This window comes from Tympanuchus pallidicinctus, unplaced genomic scaffold, assembly GCF_026119805.1.
Source record: "Tympanuchus pallidicinctus isolate F22 unplaced genomic scaffold, pur_lepc_1.0 scaffold12, whole genome shotgun sequence".
In the NCBI taxonomy this organism is placed as follows: Eukaryota; Metazoa; Chordata; class Aves; order Galliformes; family Phasianidae; genus Tympanuchus; species Tympanuchus pallidicinctus.
In genome coordinates this window covers 9241646-9260604 of record NW_026294637.1, presented here as the reverse complement: position 1 = coordinate 9260604, position 18959 = coordinate 9241646, and the positions used below count along the sequence as shown (strand labels likewise).

Below are 18959 nucleotides of genomic sequence, written 5' to 3'. Positions count from 1 at the left end.
CTTGAGGTTTCTTTCTGAAAGAGGAGCTACACAGCTGACTGTATCCCTGAATGACCAATGACAAATCCATAGCAGCAGCTCTCTCTGCTGCAGAAAAACGCTGCCTGGGTCTGCCCAAGAACCTTAACACATCAGAGAGCTGGCCCCCAAACACCAGCTACCCTAGGTGGGATACAAAGCAGAAAGCTAAGGCTGTGCATCCTTAGGGACACAGGACCCTGTTTCCAAACCAATAAAGCATACAAACTCTCAGTTTAATAAAGGAGAGCTGGGCTGCTGTGCAATGCGTCACTACTTCTTCTGCTTCCTGCTTTTTAAGCAGCATGTGTGTGTCTCTCAGTGCTGTCCTAAAGCTGTTTCCCACCCACAGCAATGACTGTGCTGATGGCCAGGGGACCTCTGCAGTGAGAGGAGAGAGTGAATCACTGCACTTTCCCAGCTTTCAGAGCCAGGGATTATCTCTACAAATGCACCCATCATAGCTTTATGCAAGTAAAATTTGAATGACATGAATAATTACCTGGGTCCTTTCTTCAAGAGTCTCCAGGATCCCATTTGGCATCACTCATCTCTAGGTTAATGAACGGTGGAAACTTGCATCTCCTGTAAATGGAAAGCCCTGGCTAATGGCAGCAGTGAAACAAATGACAAAAGCCTGAAAGTGGATAGCTTTGAAAACTGATACCATTCAGTATGATACCGTAATGCAAAAAGGTTGCCCGTCCTGGTGTTATTTATAATTCCCTGTATGCCTGGATTCCCTCCAGCCAGCATACATTACACTCAATCCAGGGCATATGCAACAAATCATACCCAATTATGGAAACTCAGGAGACAAGCTCTCTCTTGATTACTGCCACAGATTTCTTTTCCGTAGATCACCAGTCCTAACAAGGCAAACAGACAATACAGGAAAAGAAAAAAAAAGCTCCAATCAATGCCCATCATGTACCAAATGGATGTATCTGCTCATAGATCTGAATGCAAACCACCAACAAGAATCATTCCTTGGGTATTCACGCCCTCAGGCAGCCCGTGGCACCCGGCCTGGCTGGGATATCAACAGGGTGCTCAGCACACTGCCTCCTACTGCATCTCTGAAAATCCAGCCCTGCCATCAGTTACATGAGGCACGGTGAGTCCATCTCACACAGCACACTGCTGCTGTATGGGACTCCGACTGCTCGGATGGTGTTTTTTTCTCCAAGTCAGGGCTTAAACTTTTCCTGGATTGCTGATACAAGGAGAATACCAAAAGGAGCACATATTACAAAGTCATTCATCTGTTCACGTGTCAAATATTACACTGAAATTCCATCTCACCTTCACTTGTATTTTCGCCAGAAATCCCAAGGCAGCATATCACAGCTCGCTATCACACAGCCTGGCAAAAAGCTGTTTAATGAATAATTTGAGAAATACAAACCTTGTTTTGGAGGCTCTCCAAGCTTCCTGATAGGAATCCAGTCAAAAGTGACAATGAAGGCATTATCGGCATGCGGCAGCTGATTTCCCTGACACCTCAGCTCACTGACCTGGCTGCGTCTGCTGGGAATGTTCGTCACCAGGGTGCCAGGCAGCCAGCAAGGAGCAGTGCTTCCCACAACTGCTACAGTGCACATGAGTCGCTTTCACATCTCCTGGTTACTCAGGGGCTGCCCCAGATTACTGAGCTATTTGGCAGAGCTATGGATGGCTCCTGATCGAAGAGCTCTGGAGAAAGGTCAGGAGAGGCTGTGCTTCCCGCTCACCCCAGTGCTGACATTTGCAGCCGTGTAACCCAGAGTAACAAAGGCACAACAAGCCTCATCCATTTAGCAATCTTCAAACCTTATAAATCCCTTGGGGGAGGCCTGGGTTAATGCCAAGACAGCAAACACTGTTTCTGTGTGATGAACACAAGGATGCTGAAAGCATCTTTATGTGCAATCTGTAGCAGCAGCACAGTGCTATCCCCACTCAGGGATGGGCTGTGGGACACAGCTGTTTCACCTTGGAAAACTGCCTCTGCTGGGAGAGTGCTGCTAACCTCAGGATCTTAATGGAGAACAACAGAGGCTTACTCCTGGGTCCCATTTATCCCTCCAAAAACATCCGTCAAAAGAAAAGAGCAGTTCCGGCTGCCACCAAGGCTGCTCCACCAGGTACAAGACTCCATGAGGTTTTTGGTCCTGAGCATCCCCCAGCAGAACGACACAGAGCCTCCTTCCAGTGAGAGGTCTTACCCAGAGTGCACTAAGTCCCAAATTTCATACCACAATATATCTAGAAATGACTTCTCTAGTACAGCACTTATCTCTCTGCACAGCCCTGCACCCCCCTCTAGCTGTTCTAACAGTAGAGCAGAACAAAGGTTTCTAAGCTCTACCTCATGGAAATAAGGTTTTTAGAGTATGTATCTAATGCACTACAGCATACAGATAGATCTAAATCACATTTCTTACTGTGACAGCATTACCTCGAGTCCAGCTTTGCAACCACGTGATACACTGCAGGGAAACACTATCCATTTGCTGAAGTCAATGAAGACAGTGAGACAAGAGATTTTACTTAAACTATATATTTTTACGTAAAACAACTTTATGTTACAATAAAATCAGATAAAAATCACAAAGTTTTATAAGTTCATAAAGCAAAAAATCAATTTTTTCTTTTATATATATATATATATATATATATATAAAACCCAGCATTTACTGCTACTAGGAGTCTAAATGTTAACATTGACTATGGCCAATTTGAAAAAAAAAAAAAAAAAAAGAAAATATATTTTCACAGCAGACAAAACGACGAGGTAAGAGATGTTATTACAATGATCCAACTGTAGTAAACACTCCAGTTTCTATTAACTCATATACTAAATATAACAAAACCAAATAAAAATATACATTTAGAGCACTGCAGTGTTTTCCCACAGTTGTGTATCAACAAATTCTCATTCACTAAACTTCACTTGAAACAGTTAAAACAGGGAGCATGGATATCTTCAGTACTAAAGTCTCATAATAATCTAAATATTTTGGTATCGCAGATCACACTAAGAACTTTCAATGACAAAGGGATATATTTCTGTTAAAAACAATGTGCTTTGTTCACCATTCATGATGAGTTTTACAGAATATTATGCTCGTGATCACTATCAGGCCAGGGAAGGAAAACAACAAAATGCTGCAAAACACTCCTACTGAGCACAGCTCCCTTTCACATGCCCAGGTTGGGCAGCACACTGCAAATGGAGAAGCTTAGCTCACAAATCCTGCTTTATTGGTCTTTTTTTAGCTAGTATATGGCTAAAATAATTATTGCTGACCAGTGTTAAAAACAAACAAACAAACACGTAAACCCCCAAATACCACACAAAAAATACACTAGTGGATTGATTTTTCTCATGTGCCTTTCTTGTCTGTGCCAATATTAGGTAACTGAATGACCAGAAAGGAAAGAGCTATCTATTTCAAAATACACGTAGAAAAAAAGAAACCTGGAGGCATAGGCACCTTCATTTGAAGATGGTGTATTTAGACTGTCATAAAATAAAAAGAGAAGCGCTAACAGAGCACAGCACAAAGTCAGACTGCGAGAGGCCCCACTCTGCCTTCTGCCTGCAGAACCCAATGGGAAGTATGGCTGTCACTCTGTTGGCAGTCTCCTGAATGTGGGTTTCACTTCAGCTATGTTGGTTAACACAGAGACCAGTACTTCAGACATGCAAACTTCATGTAACGGTCAATTTATCTCCTAGAGGTCAGCATGAACACCGCCGAGCTCTCAGGCCTGCACGTGCCCATGGGACCTCAGCTTGCAGCTGCTTCTGGGTTAAGCGCCTTGTGCCTACGTACTGCTGTGCTTAACACAAAGGTGAGTGAACTCAGGGGGTCAGACATAACCCCAGGGCAGCTCTATGCCTTGCAGCCACCCAACTGTGCCAAAGAGCCTCATCACTCCCCCGTGTTCTGACACAAGCTGCCTGGCTCTTGGGCCACTCAGCTGTGCATGGATATTCACTTCTTGCCCCTCCCTCCATCTTTGATATGCTGAAGACTTTTGGATACCAACAGATTTCAGGAGCCAAGAACTGCTCATTCTAAGGCCATCTCAGACCTCTGGTGCTCCATCAGCGCAGGGCTGAGCATAGGGCACATCCTGCACTGAAGCTTCCGCCACAACAATCACCAAAATCAGACGCACCTCCCTAAATCCTGTTTAAACCTCTTCCCTTTGGAATCAGCATCTAGAATACACTGAGACATGCAGCCCTTCACTCTGACAGCAGTGTTATTTTCTTAATCCAGAGGCTCAGGAAGACAACGCTGTACTTGCGAGAAGCCACCAAAGCTTTAATGTGTTTAGTTTGTAAAGCCTAACAAGACACGTTGGACTGCAGCAGTGTGGGGACCATCCTCTGGGGGCTGGGATGCAGCCAAAGATGACCAGAAATGAACAAGACAGCCATGGGGAGAAAGTGAACCTCAGGGAAAAAAAATGAAATGGGGCAATAGAGAAGTGCCACAGCACCGAGACATTTGTGCCTGGCTGGGACGGGGACACAGTGCTCTAAAAGTAATGACAGGATGTCATGGATGGCAGAAGCCCTCCCACTTCACTCAGTTCATTGATCTGCCTTAAAAAAAAAAATTAAAAAAAATGCCTACATCCCTCACATAAAGGTAAAATCAGATGTTTTTCTGTAAAAAAAAATATAAATTAATATAAAAAAGGCATTGCCTGAGTAGCATAGCCCAGGCACCCCGAGTGTAAAGCCATTTTTAAAGAAGAGTATTTTGAATGCTGGGTATAGAAAGTGAGAGGTGGCACTGAACTCCTTGCAAAAGTAAGTTCCTCTTGCACTTTGCTCACTTCATAAAGGAAATGCCTATTAGACATGGACAAAGGAACACTGGCAAATGCTAATTTTGTTGAAAATACACTTTCTGGGAAAATGCCACTACTTGTGAATTTGAGACAAAAATCAGCAAATAAGGCTTCAGCCAAATAGGAAAAAAAGGAAAAGGTTAAACTGTGTTATTTTGCTTTGTGAAACTTTTTGGTTGTGAAAAAAGTTTCTCATTTTGAACTCATTCTAACGATTAGGCTAAGGTCATCTTCCAATATGCTAACTAACATGCCAGAGAAACATTCCATTCCCCTTGACAACAATTATCTCAAGTCATTTTTCTGCCTCTGACCACTTCTACTGGATCTGTTCAGCTTACTTTGGCCACTGCACCAAGAGAAAAACCAAGACTACCAGCAGCTCTAACACCGTGTCAGAAGAGTATCTCTCTGGAGCGCATGGAAGACAGACAGACGCTCTCCCTAAAGAATGTCAGGGCAGATTTCTGTTCCCAGAGCCCCAGCTTTCCAGGTGCCACCGGGGCAGGGCATGGCTGAGGGGCAGCAGCGGCGCTTGGAGCCGGGCAGAAGGCCTTTGCAAACATGCAGCCACACAGCTGAGGTAGCATCCTGCCATGCACCACTCTGAGGGAGAAACCTGTGTGTGGAGAGTGAGACCATGGGTGCTCAAGGCGAGATACAGCCTCATGTACAATGGATATAGAGCTGACATTCCTCATCACCAGCCATACGGGTCTACATGGCTCTGAGCTGTAATAATGAATAAAATCAAGCTTTGGGATCTGCGACAGATCTGACTAAAGCTGGAAAAAGCCTGGATTAATCTCAATAGTATCATTTATTTGCAGTCTTTTGTACTCCTTTGACCGTATTTTATATTAAAACCAGAGCAAGAAGCCCTAAGATCACATAACAGACAAAAGGAAGCAGGAGATGGAGCAGGGTCCTTAGTGCAGAATGATGAGCACTGCAACCAGGAGCCCTGACTGCCTGTATTGCTCCCCCACACATGGAGCTCTGCAGCAGTATGGGGGGAAGAGGAGAAGCAGGACAAGCTGCCTGTTTCATGATCATGGACTTGCTATCAAATAGAAAGACTAAAAATGGAGATTGCTTGCTCACCACCACACACAGTTTCTGACGTCATTCTCAATTTTGAGAAGTCTGTCCTAACCCCACATTATGCAACTGTTGAATATTCTAGGCTGGCAAAGTTTAATTTTCACACGCCTACATGCTATGTACCTGATTTTTATTTTTATTTTTAAATTTCAACAGCCTACAGCATTTATTTTTTTTTTAAGACTTAAATGGTCATAGTAACTATAAAAGGTCCCAGCTTCACGTGTCATTTAAAAGGATTAAAAGAGTACAAAACGTCCAGTCTGAACAATAGGCAATAATGGTAACACAATGGATGAAATGAAAACTCCTAGGACAATGGCAGACAAAACCCATCTCCAGCATGTGGATTATAGAGCCATGTGCAAAAATAATTCAACACGTGTTTCATCTCTAACCCACATCTTCTAAAGGTCACTTTTATAATAGAAACACGCCAAGAAAGAAAAAGTCCCTAAGAAATAATATGCAAACATTATAGTGTGGCTACTGAATCAGTCACTTCTGGAATGCACTCACCTGGTGCTTCACCAAACTTCCACCCAATAGAAGCAAATATCCATAATCACAAGTTCTTTCCTGAATGAATTCAGATGCAGTGTAAACAGAATCTCAAACCAGGATACGGAGAAAGAAATTGAAGAAGCTGACGGCATTCCTAGGGATAAAAGCAAAGTGTGGGCTCCTCTCTGGTCCTTCTCACATCAGTCGGTGACACAGCGATGTCCTCGCTGCCATCCGGTGCGAGTCTCCATTTCTCAAAACATATTTAGAGCTGCTGAATAAACAAAGACTACATTTTCTGCCTTAGAGATTGGGTTGGGGCTTTTCTTTTTTTGTCAGTCTAACTTGGTGACTAACTCCCACCCGCCTGTCCCCTGAGGGAGGAACACAGGAATCATAGGAAAGAAAGGGGTTTTGGTTTCATGCAGTCATTACCTGCAAATCTTCTAGGCAGGAAGCTGCTTCCTATGACCTCCTGAATGCTTTTCTGATCACGCCCCCTGTGCCCCCGCTGTGGCAGCCGAGCAGCAGTGATAGAGGTGCACAGAAATGCACGTGCACTGCGTACAAAGCAGCAGTATGTCCCCTCCTAAAATTAATATCTGGTCCCAAGACTCAGTGTGCACTTTTCAGAGGCACACGCAGTGACTGAACAGTAAGGGTTCCAAACTGAGATGATGGTTCAAAGAGAGATGCCATGCCAAGCAAGAGGAGCTGTCCTCACCTATAGGTAATGAGTGACTTGAAGTGTAAGAGCTGAAATTCATTTCTACTCTGTTGTCTTGGCGCTGCCTTGGACCCAAGCAAGCACATGCAGCCTGAATTGAAGGTTATATGAAATCCTCTAGATTTTACTCTCTGAATCAGGCCTGATCGATGTGGTCCCTAAAGATACTGGCATGCACGTCAAGTGATTCACTTGACTGCAGCTCATCACAGGCACATTTTACCAGGCTGATTTACAGACTGCAGGAGCTCCATCTAATCTCTCTGCTTGGCCAAGGAATAAAAGGATACGTTGCTAGGGGTGCTGATAGTTTGGGAAAAAAAAGACTTGTTTTCTGTTTCTATGGTTGCAACAGCCCTTAAGAAAGATATAAATTTCCCTGCAACAACTAACTGCATATTCATTTTAAGGTAGATCTAGTTCCAGATTCCTGAGACAGAACCCTCTACCTGTTCCCAACCCCACAAAGCCGGAGCAGCAGCATAGAAAGTTTCTAACCTCAAAAGAATTGAGCAAGCAGCACGATTGGTTTGGAAAACAAATAAACAAAAACCCAAAATAACCCACAGCAAATTTTCAGCCTCTATGTACAAAAACAATGCAAACACGTGGAACATTCTAGTTATATTTTGTAAAACACATGGATTGGGGCCAACAAAACATCAAACATCCAGACCCTAGATTACAAAAATCTATTGCCATCTAGTTGTCAACTCCAAGTTTAGACAGTCCTTGTCGGAAATCGTGTAATTCATCTATCTTCCCATCTAGTACATCTAAAAAATTCTTTAATTCAGTTTTAAGGTTGGTCTGCCTATGTTTGCTCTCTTCAACTTCTGTCCTTAGTGTTCTGACTTTCTCTTCAAGATCTTTGTTCTTATTCTCAGCATCCTTGAAGACAAAAAAATAACAAGACAAATCATAGAGAAGAAACATGAGCAGCACTTACGAGAGCAAAGCAACAAATGGCATCAGATTGGAAAAGTTTGCTCCAACTTCAGCAAACTGATTAACACAGGCACCTCTGAAGAAACCAACACGTGTTGGACAGATTAAGAAAAGCCCACGCAGAAAAGGACACAGATTAACTGGAAAAGACACTTTGCATCAGATTTTGTCATTTGGTTGATATCTTAAAATTCAGCTGGATTTAAATCACACACCACACATACATTTCTGTCACTGCCACAGTTGCAGAATTAGATTTCGTGCCAGCAATTACATACAGAATTATCCATGGTGGTTTAATCTTGAAAGACAAGCTTTAGAAAATACTGCCCAAGGAATGTTATTGCCTTATGCAGTACTTCAGGATATATAGGTGGTGTTTTTTTTTGTTTTTTTTAAAGTTTGCCCCTGCCCCTGGGGAGCCCTCAGGCATGCTGTGGGGCAGCCAGCTAACACCTCCCATCCTGCGCTCTGCTCCTGCACAAGCTCTTCTGCTTGGTCTCCATTTCATTAACACAAGCACATGCTTACCCTCACTAAAAGCCATGGGCATCACTGAATCAAACCACGCTCAGCACCTGTCTCCCCTCGGTATACTTCTGTCTGATTTGACACCGATCGTACTATTAGAGTGTTGGTGCCATTGGCTGGACTGATTTTGTTGATGAGACTGCTTACATTTGTCCTTCTATGTATTAATTAGTGCACTTATGCACCCAAGGCACAGCCCCATGAGTCCCACAGGGTGCAAGCACCTCCAGCAGCACAGCCATGCACCCCAACTCCCACGGAACCACAAAGCACCAGCACAGCCTCCATGAGTTTTGTCCCCAGTGGCACACAGCTCTGCCCATCTGTTACTTCCCAAAAAGCCTCTGCAGTGATCAGCTACAGGTCCTGGGGTGCTCTGAGCACAGCACAGACTGTGCTGGGGCAGCCCCACAGTGGGAATATAGGATGTGAAATAGTCTGGAACCAGCAGGAGATGGATGCAAAGTGAACCAGGGTATGCTAACTTGTGCAAGGGAAGAAACAGACCTATGAATGAGTCAGTGCTACAAAAGGCATGGTGCATTTTGCAACTAGCAAGTATTTTTTGGTTTTGCAAACTGGTTTTTTTTGCCTTTAAACCCTGAATTAGACATAGAACTGCATGGGTTATAAAATAAAATAAATTCATCAATTGCTTTATAATTAAGTTCATTGCCAAACTGTACCTGTAATTGTTGAGATACAGATTCACATTCTGACATGAGCTGTGGTATAATTTCACCCTGCTTTCGGAGCTCTTCCAGTTCCTTTGAAAACACAAAAGAAAAGTCATTGCAAGCTTCAATTTAAAACAACGAAAATTTGAGAATAATTTTGCATATTTTATTATATTCTGCGTTGTATTTGGATTTAAATATCCAAAATAGCATGTCTGCATTCAAGAATATACTAGAATACATTTTTCACTGAGTTTTTGACTTTGTACTTCTATAACAGATACTGTAATCCAATCTCTAGCATGGATGTCATTAATTATATTAATGAAATCTTAACCTAAATGACATATCTACTCAAAAGATACATTCAATAAGAGAGAATCTGAAGTGCTGTAATGCTATGAGCAATTCATAGATGGTAGCAAAGAGCAAATTAGACATGAATTTACAATGATAGATGGCAGCAAAAAGGGCCAGTGGAATTATGAGCTGCATGTAGAGAGGCATCATGACAGAGCACAGTTGCAATGGGCTCCTTCCTACTGCACAGCCCTGAGCAACACCTCCCCAGGTTTGTGTTCTGTTCTACCACTGCTGTCAAAACTGAGAGGAGTAACTGAAAGGAGTTCATGAACAGAATAACGTGACTCAGTAGGAGACCATGTCTGGTGGAAATAAAGAGTGCTTAATGCATTAATACCACAAATGAACACCACCACTGAGGTCAGTAGGGAAAGGCACTAAGAAAGCCAGTGCATCTTGCAGAACGATTGACAGCACCTCTGAAAAGCACATCTGCAGGCCCAAGAGAAGCTGTGCCTTGAAGAGAGTGCAGAAATGCTGCCCACACAGGTCATGATCTCAAGAACAAATATGAGTATATTCTGTTTCTCAGCATCGGTTTACATTCATGTAAGGCAGCACACCATTTAATAGTGCAGACTTTTCTGAACTGCACTGAATAATTTGTTTAACTGATATATGAATAACTATATCCAGGCAATATTCTAGCTATTGACATGGGGGAAAGGAAGAGTAATTTTATTTTGAGATATGAGCTCTCCTGCATATGTATATGTACATACATACACAACGCTTGAGAACTGGTATATAAAAACGTAAAAACATTATACTACTTATACACTATTATGCTGTTTACTTATTATATATACTACAATACAGTATGTATGTGCATAAATACATACTATGTAGTATATGGCATCTGATGTCCAATATATGCCTATATAAATATTTCAATAGATAATTCTATCCTGACTCCCATGTCTTTAAATTTCTCTCCATTTTCTACATGAAGAGAGTATCAGCAGTTCTTCTTGGAGGGCAATGTCCACAATTGGGCTTCATGCTGGTTACTTCTGGGTGGCTTAGACCTAATCAAGGACCTACTACTGCAAGCATGCAGTTTGAAAACAAATTAACGAATTGGATGACAGGTGATATTCACAAGACAACTGAGTTTCTGGTTCATTTGGCATCATAAAAATGTGAAATCTGAGCAAAATGCTAGTAAATAAGGGTTCTTATATGTGCTATTACCACAGGAAGGCTGGGAAGAAAGCATGGCATTTTCCTTGGAAATACAGTGCTGACAACCATATTATATTTATAACAGCGCATCAAAATCCATCTCCCTAAACTATTTCCTTGTGCCATCTTAAAGCCCCTTAAGAGCACTGCTTTTAAGAGTGCCAGCTGAGATGTTGTAATGGCACATGGCAAACTTTACTGCACCTGCTGACAGCTCTTTCTTTCTCAAACAGCACAGAGCATTTGGTCACTGTAATGAAGGAAGAGACAAGGATACCATTATTTTTCCCGCTGTTCATGGGCCCCAAGCCATCAACATCATTCTCCTTAGAAAAATGACCACCCTGTATATAAAAAATGACAAAATGGCCTACTCCAAATGAATTCAAGTTTCTCACTTTTGGCCTTAGTCCTGAGATCAGAGGGAGGCTGTAAAATGGGTAAGTTGAAGCATATGAGCCATCTGGGGGAAAAAAAGAAAACAGGGCCTGCTACGCAAATGCCCAGTTGCTTTGTAAATGTCTTTTTAATGAAAAATCCTGCTGCTCCTGATGTCTGAGGAACACAGGATGCGGGCACTGACAACAAAAACTGTTTTCAGCAGACATCTGTCTGGCCTGGGGCAACTTGTTCCACCTCTCCAGCTCTTCTTGTGGGAGTAAAGCACTGCATACACAAACCATCAGAATAAAGTGTGCTGTCACAGCATATAATATGGTGAAACTGAGATCTGAGAAAATCTATCAAACTATTGCCAAAGAGTCCTGCCCAGAAAATCTAGAAACAGGCAATACCCTGAGACAACAGGCTTTCCCTGGCTGTAGATAAGCCAGACCATAAATCTATGCCCAAAGTGAGAAGCAACTCCAGCTCTGGAATGTATGAATGTACGCCCTGTCTGTATTTATGGCACTTACCAGCTCTTTGTCTTGAAGCTCTGTTTCCAGCTCCTGGAGACGTCTGCTCAGCTGTGCGTTTCTTTCCTTCTCCTTATTTATTTCATTGCACTGCTCCTCCAGTTCTTCAATCTTTAAGAGATGCCAGAAAACAGATGTAATAGTCATGTTTCAGAAAATCTGGGGCAGACCACAGCCAGTGTGAGCAGGCATTGCTCCACTGAGCAGAGGGAAGCAAAGTCAAATTTAACATGTCATGGATCTGCTTCTCAGATCACAGCACTCAAGTACTACAAAATTGTTGCTTCTCGCCTTCAAAAGAATCCACAAACACATCCACGAGGGAGCACTGGGGTTGCACTTAGCTTCTTTCACACAGTACCTCACTTAATTACTCAAGGATGCACAAAACACTGAGCTGCTACAACAAGCGGGGCTGAGGAAACAATCTGCATGTCATTTCTGTGAAACTAGTGCAAGGTTGTAATGGATAGGGTGTGTCAGTGTGGCAAGGAGAAGAAATCCATCCCACGCTCTCAGCATGGCCTCCTCTGGGGCTGCTTGTCACTGGGGCTGCCGCAGGAAGGAAGGGGCAGCCATCTCCTCACCTCAGGAGCCGCACTTCCCGCAAGCCTTCCCCACAGGTTGGGGAGAGGTTTGGGAAAATCTCACTGTGTGGAAAATGACAGCACATGGTACTGATTGCATTGCTGCTCCAGCAGGCCTGCAGGGCAGTGACACTGCAGCTATAGCAAGGAGTGTTTAAATAACTACTTCAGTTCTAGGCTGCAGCCACTGAGAAATGGTTAGGAGCCAGTTTGGTGCCATAGCAGCAGCTCCCAGCCTCGCTGCCCACCTCCAGGCCTGGCTTTATTGCTGCATGGTTCCAGCTGGGCCTTGTGCGGGTGACCACGCTATAACCATTCCTGCTCAGCCACCCTCTGGCAGTGTTGAAGTGAGCTTTGAAAGGCATGCAACAGCTGTACTCCTACTTTTATCACTCTTTTGTTTATCATCCTGGCCAGCAGCCCCTCCAACACAGCGCTGTCCAAGCCAAGAGGTCAGTGCTCCATACTATGCAGCAGTCCACATCCTCCTATGATCCCAGCTCTGTGAACTCCCCTGCTGCTGCCTCAGCCTCCAGACTTCTCTATCAATTACAACATCCGTCCCCTAGCACACACACACACAAACAAAGCAGCAGCAATGTAAGAAAAGAGCACAGCTAACCCTCAAAGCTCCTTGGGCACCATTTCAATTAATGCTCTCACTACAGACACCTTCTATCCAGAACCCATAATTGTATCTGTGTCTTAAAAACTGCCAATTTGAACTTGCTGGTTGCCTCTCCCATTGTTCACTGTTTTTGGCCACCTGCGTCAAAGCTCACAAGGTGCCCTGGCATCCCTGGTTGCTGCTGGTGCAGGGCTACCTTGCTTCTGAGCTGGTCATTCTCCTCCTTGCAGGCTGAGAACTGCTTCTTCCAGTGCTCTATGCTGGCAGCCGACTCCTGCAGCGCTGTGGTCAGGCGGGCGTTGCTCTCCCTCAGTGTCTGCAGCTCTGTCTCCCACTTCTTTACATTGGAGGAACTGGGAAGGACCAGACACCGTTAGATGGGCTGACCATTTAACCCCACATCTTGTTACTCTCTGTCTGACCGATGTACCCTGCTGTCCTGTACCTGTGCATCACTACAGCTTGTCAACACTGCTAGGACCATTCAGGATGGACAATGTAGAGGAGGGGATACTACCCACACATGGTTTGTTTCATGCTCAGCCTTCAATATGCCTTACATAATGCTGAAGAATGAAGCTACTCACTTTCCAGAGCTTTGAACTAAACAACAGAGAGAATGGAGGCTCTGAAATCTCTTCCACAGCAGCTTCTGTGCCCGTGGAGGTGTCTTCAGCAGGAGGAATGAGCAACCAGTATGATTCAGAACAGGTTATGCTACTGAAATGATGATAATGTACTTCAAGTTAAAATATGCAACCTTAAAGTTGCTCACTGTGTAATGCTGCTCCTGTCACTGCTGCCTTTATTTTAAAGAGCTTTTTTATGAGCAGTTTGATCCTGATCTATTTTCTGTCCATTCACAAACATATTCACACACAAGAGGCAGACAAAGCAAGCAGGATTCTAGAAAAGAATTGCACTATTCTAATGCCACAGCTTCGCATATTCCAAGTTCAGTACTTTCACTATGGCTGCAAATTACTCTTCTCAGCATTTCAAATAGTTTGTCGAAGCAAGCAGCAAAAAACTTGGCTTCAAGGGGCACTATTTGCAGCTTAAGAAACATCCCCCAAAGACTTCCAGAAAATCCAGTGAAATTATAGTTTTCATTTCAACCGTTTATGCTGCAGTGCATTCCCTTTAAGAATTTTAAGTGTCTCTACCTATTTGCATTGAAGTAAATGCAGCAAAAACAAAGGGGAGGAACAGATTAACTTCATATGTTACCAGTAGCAATTGCTTCTCAGTGACCTAGGTCTTATTTCTGTAGTTTTAATTCTGCAAAGGAAGGTGGTGTGGCCAGATGATCTCATCATGAACCAGATCAGGAAAAGGTAAATATCTTCCAGTCAGATACCAGGAGGTGCCTGCTAAAATCTGCTCATTCCTTCCTTCTGCTGCACCATTTTAGATTATGTTATTACATCTGAATAATTTCTGCTAATACCATTAGCCATCAGATAATTACAGCACACCATCTCCATGCAATTAAGATATTAAAGGAACCTCACCTTTGGGCTAGAGCAATTTTTAGTTTATCATTCTCAGACTTGAGCTGTGCCTCAGCAGAACCACCGTGGGATGCCTTCTCATCATCTGTCCCATTCACACTAGATGCTCGGGTGGAAGATGGTGTTTCACGCCCAGATTCCTGTGGCACAACACACAGATTAATGCAGGGTTTCTTTCTACATCCCACATCTCCTGCCAAGCAGCTTGATTGTGCCTCCCAAAAGTAACACAACTTGCATGCTGTGGCACACAAGAAGAACATAGAGGGCTTTCCTTCTTGTCAGCCAGAAAGGGGTCCTGTTCTGCTTGCACCCTTATAAGTGCAAGGAGATACAAATGCACAGGACAGATAACATGTCATGAGCTGAATACTCACACTCTGTGAAAAGCTGCTTTCTTCATAAAAGAATGCAAGAATGATGAAGACGGACAAAATGAAAATTTGAAGTGTTCACAAATAATTTTTAATTGCTTTAACAGATGAGGCTTCTGAAGGGCCTTTGATTGCTTGTGATTTTTAAGGTATCGAAACAATACAGTGCTCCTGAAAGCACAGAAAGACCAACCCAAAAATGTACAAAATTCTGCTGCTCCAAAGAGATGACCTGTACGCACTGCTTGTTGCTGACCACAAATACAGAACAAGCAGAGAATCATAAAAGCCATGACCAAAGTCTTCAAAAACCACAAATATCCAAAGTCAGCCTCTCTGAGCTGTATCTGGACCTCTCCCAGGGGGTCAGCTGCAGGCCTGAGGCTTCAGCACCTTTTCTTTAGTCATCCAGCTCTATTTCCTGAACAATATTAATATAACTTTCCTCCAAATACCAGCACAGGCCAAGCACTGCCACCAAACCAGCACTCATTCTTTGCTCACACACTACTGCCCAGTGCTCACTGGGCACAGGGGTACTAGGCTGCATGGAAGTGCGCTGCCTAAGAAGCACATTATACAAATTGCAACATGTGCTCTTCCATCCAGCCCCTCACTACAGCGATGCCTGTTTCTGCAATGCAGCTTTCAATGAATCATATCCAGGCAATGAAAGACACGGTGGCTGTGAAGCAAGCCGTTGCATTGGCAAAACGAACTCCCACAGAAGTAGATTAGACAGATAACAAAAAGGAGTATCTTAATAAATCTTACTTATTGTCTGCTACAGAATTATGCTGATATACTTGCTAGTGACCCAACCTATGTGTAGCAGTACAAATCAAAGGATGTATAGCTGTCCCAGCTATTAAAAAATTTCTAACAGCTCAGAACTGCTGAAAAAACTTACAGGTAAATGAAGGCAAAGAGCATGGATGGATGAAAAATATTCCTCTGACAGTGTTAATGCCCAGCAGCTGATAATTACCTTGGGCAATCTTCATTTGATATACTTCCCCCAGCCTGCTGCCAGAGGCTGGTAGTTCATTTGAAAATCTAGCTTTAAATTATTTATCCTGTATGCATATAGGTATTAATGTTAAATTACAAACCTGTGAATGATTACTTGAGGTCTCAATTTTCTCTTGAGATCTGTCTCTTGCTAGCTTGGCAGCCTCTTTCACTTCTTGGAATTTCTCTGCAAACTGGAAATAGCACAAAAGATGCTTATTAAAATTGTTAACTATATATAAAATTATTTGGTTTATTATCTTTGTATGTCTCATAGATCTCCAGAAGTGACCAACTAAATTTGATAATTTATTATTTTTGGCAAGAAAAAACATTTCAATTCTTTGGCAGGAAGGTGCTTCCAAAGGCATGGCAATGCTGTTCCTAAAAGAAGGATTCTCTGCAGCTGACAGCAGAATCCCACAGAGCTACTGGTGCCCCTTGGTAGGAAGTGGTTTTGTTTATTTCTTCTCCCTCGACATTCTTCATTCAACACTGACAGTTTATTAAAGTCAGAAGTATATATGATTCTATGATCTTATATACTAAGCCCAAAGTATGTAAGATTAGGGAGTCATACAATCATATTTGGATACAAAAAAATTATCAGTCTTCTACTCCTCAGAGCAAGTCAATTAAATTAAAGAATGCAAATGAGCTCGTCAGACATCTGCAGCACATGAGCAAGGAATTATCAAGACAGAAGAGAAAAAGGTGATCTGGATGTGCTACAGGGACCTATGAAAATGCAGCTTTTTTGGTCTGATTTCCTAAATACTGGCAAAAATAAAGGTAGAAGACTTCAGGAAAAGGTTTGAGTGGTTTCTATAAATATCAAAGTGGGGAAGTCAGTGGAATGGAAAGATAAAGATGAAAAGCAACAGTCTCATTCCTACAAGTTGCTGGAGGACATCTGCTCCTAAGCCAGTCTGGCAGCTTAGAAATACAAGTATTATTGCAGCCAATCAGGGGTGTGGGGCTTTAAACAGCATGCAAAGTTTTAAAAGGATGATTGCAAAGATGGAAGAAAAGCGCATTTAAAAAAAAGTAACTAAGATGCTGGCAGTATGTGAGCAGGTAACTTTGTCTCTCTGCTGAAGTAACCTGTGATTTGGAAAACTTGAAACAGTGGGAAGGAAAGACATTAAAAGTACATATAAACAGATCTATTTTACTGCACCGTGGCTAAAAATACTGCCATTACATCCTTGGAAAATTCAGAATACCTACGACAAAACTGTAAATAAATGCCTTACAAAATTCAATTTCATAGTAAGGAATGGGAAGGCTCACTTCCAACAAACACACACCACTCTTAAATTCCATGAAGGAATACTTCTTCAAAGCCAACTGAAAGTTTGCAAGCCACTTACAGACTGTAACAATGCTTATGAATAATGAATATGGAGCTCTTGAATTCTGCTATGTTCTATACAACAGCTGGAATTGCATATGTAAAGTATTGCTCTTTTACTTGATGGCAAGTGCAGTCCTTACACACAAAATGACCTGATTACCTCTGTAGCTCTATGAAGACCATTAGCATCACCTACTCTACATTTTGTCCTTCCACTATTTGACTCCAACTTTACGTAGAACATCTCTGTAATGTCTCCCACTGTGACAAAACAGCTGCAGCAAAAGGATTATTTCTAAAATACTGTGTCAACATAAGTTCTGCACTTGGATTTCTTGCAAACAGTAAAGGGCTGTTCTGAGTCTCGCTTTTCCAATAAATCCTTATGGGCAAGTATGAAAAATTTATGAAGGTTCTTCATGGACTTTATGAAATATGAAAAAAGAATTAGAAGTGATCTATCAAATTTTATCTTCGCAGCTATCTTCATAAAGCACACAGGAGACTGCTGTGAAAAATCATCTGAGCCAAGAAGAAAAGGATGTTTTTACACAGTGCCATAATGGGAATCATATGTGACTAAACAAAAGCATCCTTCAATACAAAACTGACGAAGACCTCTTCACACAGTGGATTTCAGCCTCCAGTTTACCAACACACACACTTAACGCTTTCAAAAACAAGTACCAGTAGGTGAGATTTTCACCAATCTCAGGCAGACCCACAGCTTTAAGAGTGGAAGTACTATCCTTACTTGTAAGCATTACATTGTGAAAAGGGCTGCAACAGAAACTGAAGTGAAAGACTTCCCTGCTATTTGTTTATCCCATACATTTGGTTGCAATCCATAGAGTTCTGGCGCTGCTCGTTTTTTATTCTTAGCTAATTAACAGCTGCTAGATTTTGCTCACAGTTTATTTTTGAAAGCTAAAGAGGATCCCCTTCACTTGCTATGAAATTAAAGCCTTTCACTTGATTATCCTGCTGAATGCAGAAACACAACAGTGATAGCCCTGACCGATCCTATGTTACCAATGCTGACTGCTGCCTCTCTCCAGCAGCTGACCAACTCTGTCTCAAACATAAAAAACTGACAAATAATTGAGATACTGAAAAAAAAATTGCATATCACCATCAAGATCTAAAGTGATTTTGAGCAATCAAACCATTGCAACAATAGAGTGCTTTTCAAAACAGGGAAATTCTTAGCTTGTACTAAGTGAAAACGCAGTAAATGCAGTCTCAAGTGGCTATGGCAGGTCTAATTCTCCAAAACCAACTTCTTGCCATCTTTCCTCCCTTCACCTTCCCTCTCCTTCCTGATGTCACTGAGCAGACAAACTTCCCCACAGTTCACAAAAGAATAACAAGCAGGAGAAACACCAACTGCAGACCTCTCCAACAGGCTGCCATGGCTGCTGATGCACCCCAGTGCCCCGGCAGGCTGTGGGACCGAGCTGCAGGATGGATTGGCTGCTCCCACCCCTGAGAAACTCGGCAGCCCATGGGCATTGCATTGCTGGGAGTCCTGATCAAAGAGGTTTAGTGGGGACTCAAAGATGCAGTTGTGCATTGCACAGATTATTTAGAGGCTGTTAAAAATCTGCAGCCTGCGTGTCACCTGGTGAAATATGTAAATATGTAGAAATAGAGCTTCTTA

The 18959-nt window shown here is 42.6% G+C and overlaps 1 protein-coding gene across 1 annotated transcript in view; it reads right to left on the bottom strand.

Annotated features, from left to right (window-relative positions):
• Positions 1-519: 519 nt before the first annotated feature.
• The window catches only part of HOMER2 (homer scaffold protein 2), a 55494-nt gene continuing 37054 nt past the window's right edge, over positions 520-18959 (bottom strand). The window contains exons 4-10 of the mRNA XM_052672451.1: positions 16044-16136; positions 14558-14697; positions 13240-13396; positions 11829-11939; positions 9373-9453; positions 1427-8098; positions 520-603 (exon numbers count right to left, since the gene is read on the bottom strand). Of these exons, the coding sequence (XP_052528411.1) occupies positions 7910-8098; positions 9373-9453; positions 11829-11939; positions 13240-13396; positions 14558-14697; positions 16044-16136 (771 nt within the window). The 3' untranslated portion in view covers positions 520-603; positions 1427-7909. The remainder of the gene's footprint in view (positions 604-1426; positions 8099-9372; positions 9454-11828; positions 11940-13239; positions 13397-14557; positions 14698-16043; positions 16137-18959) is intronic.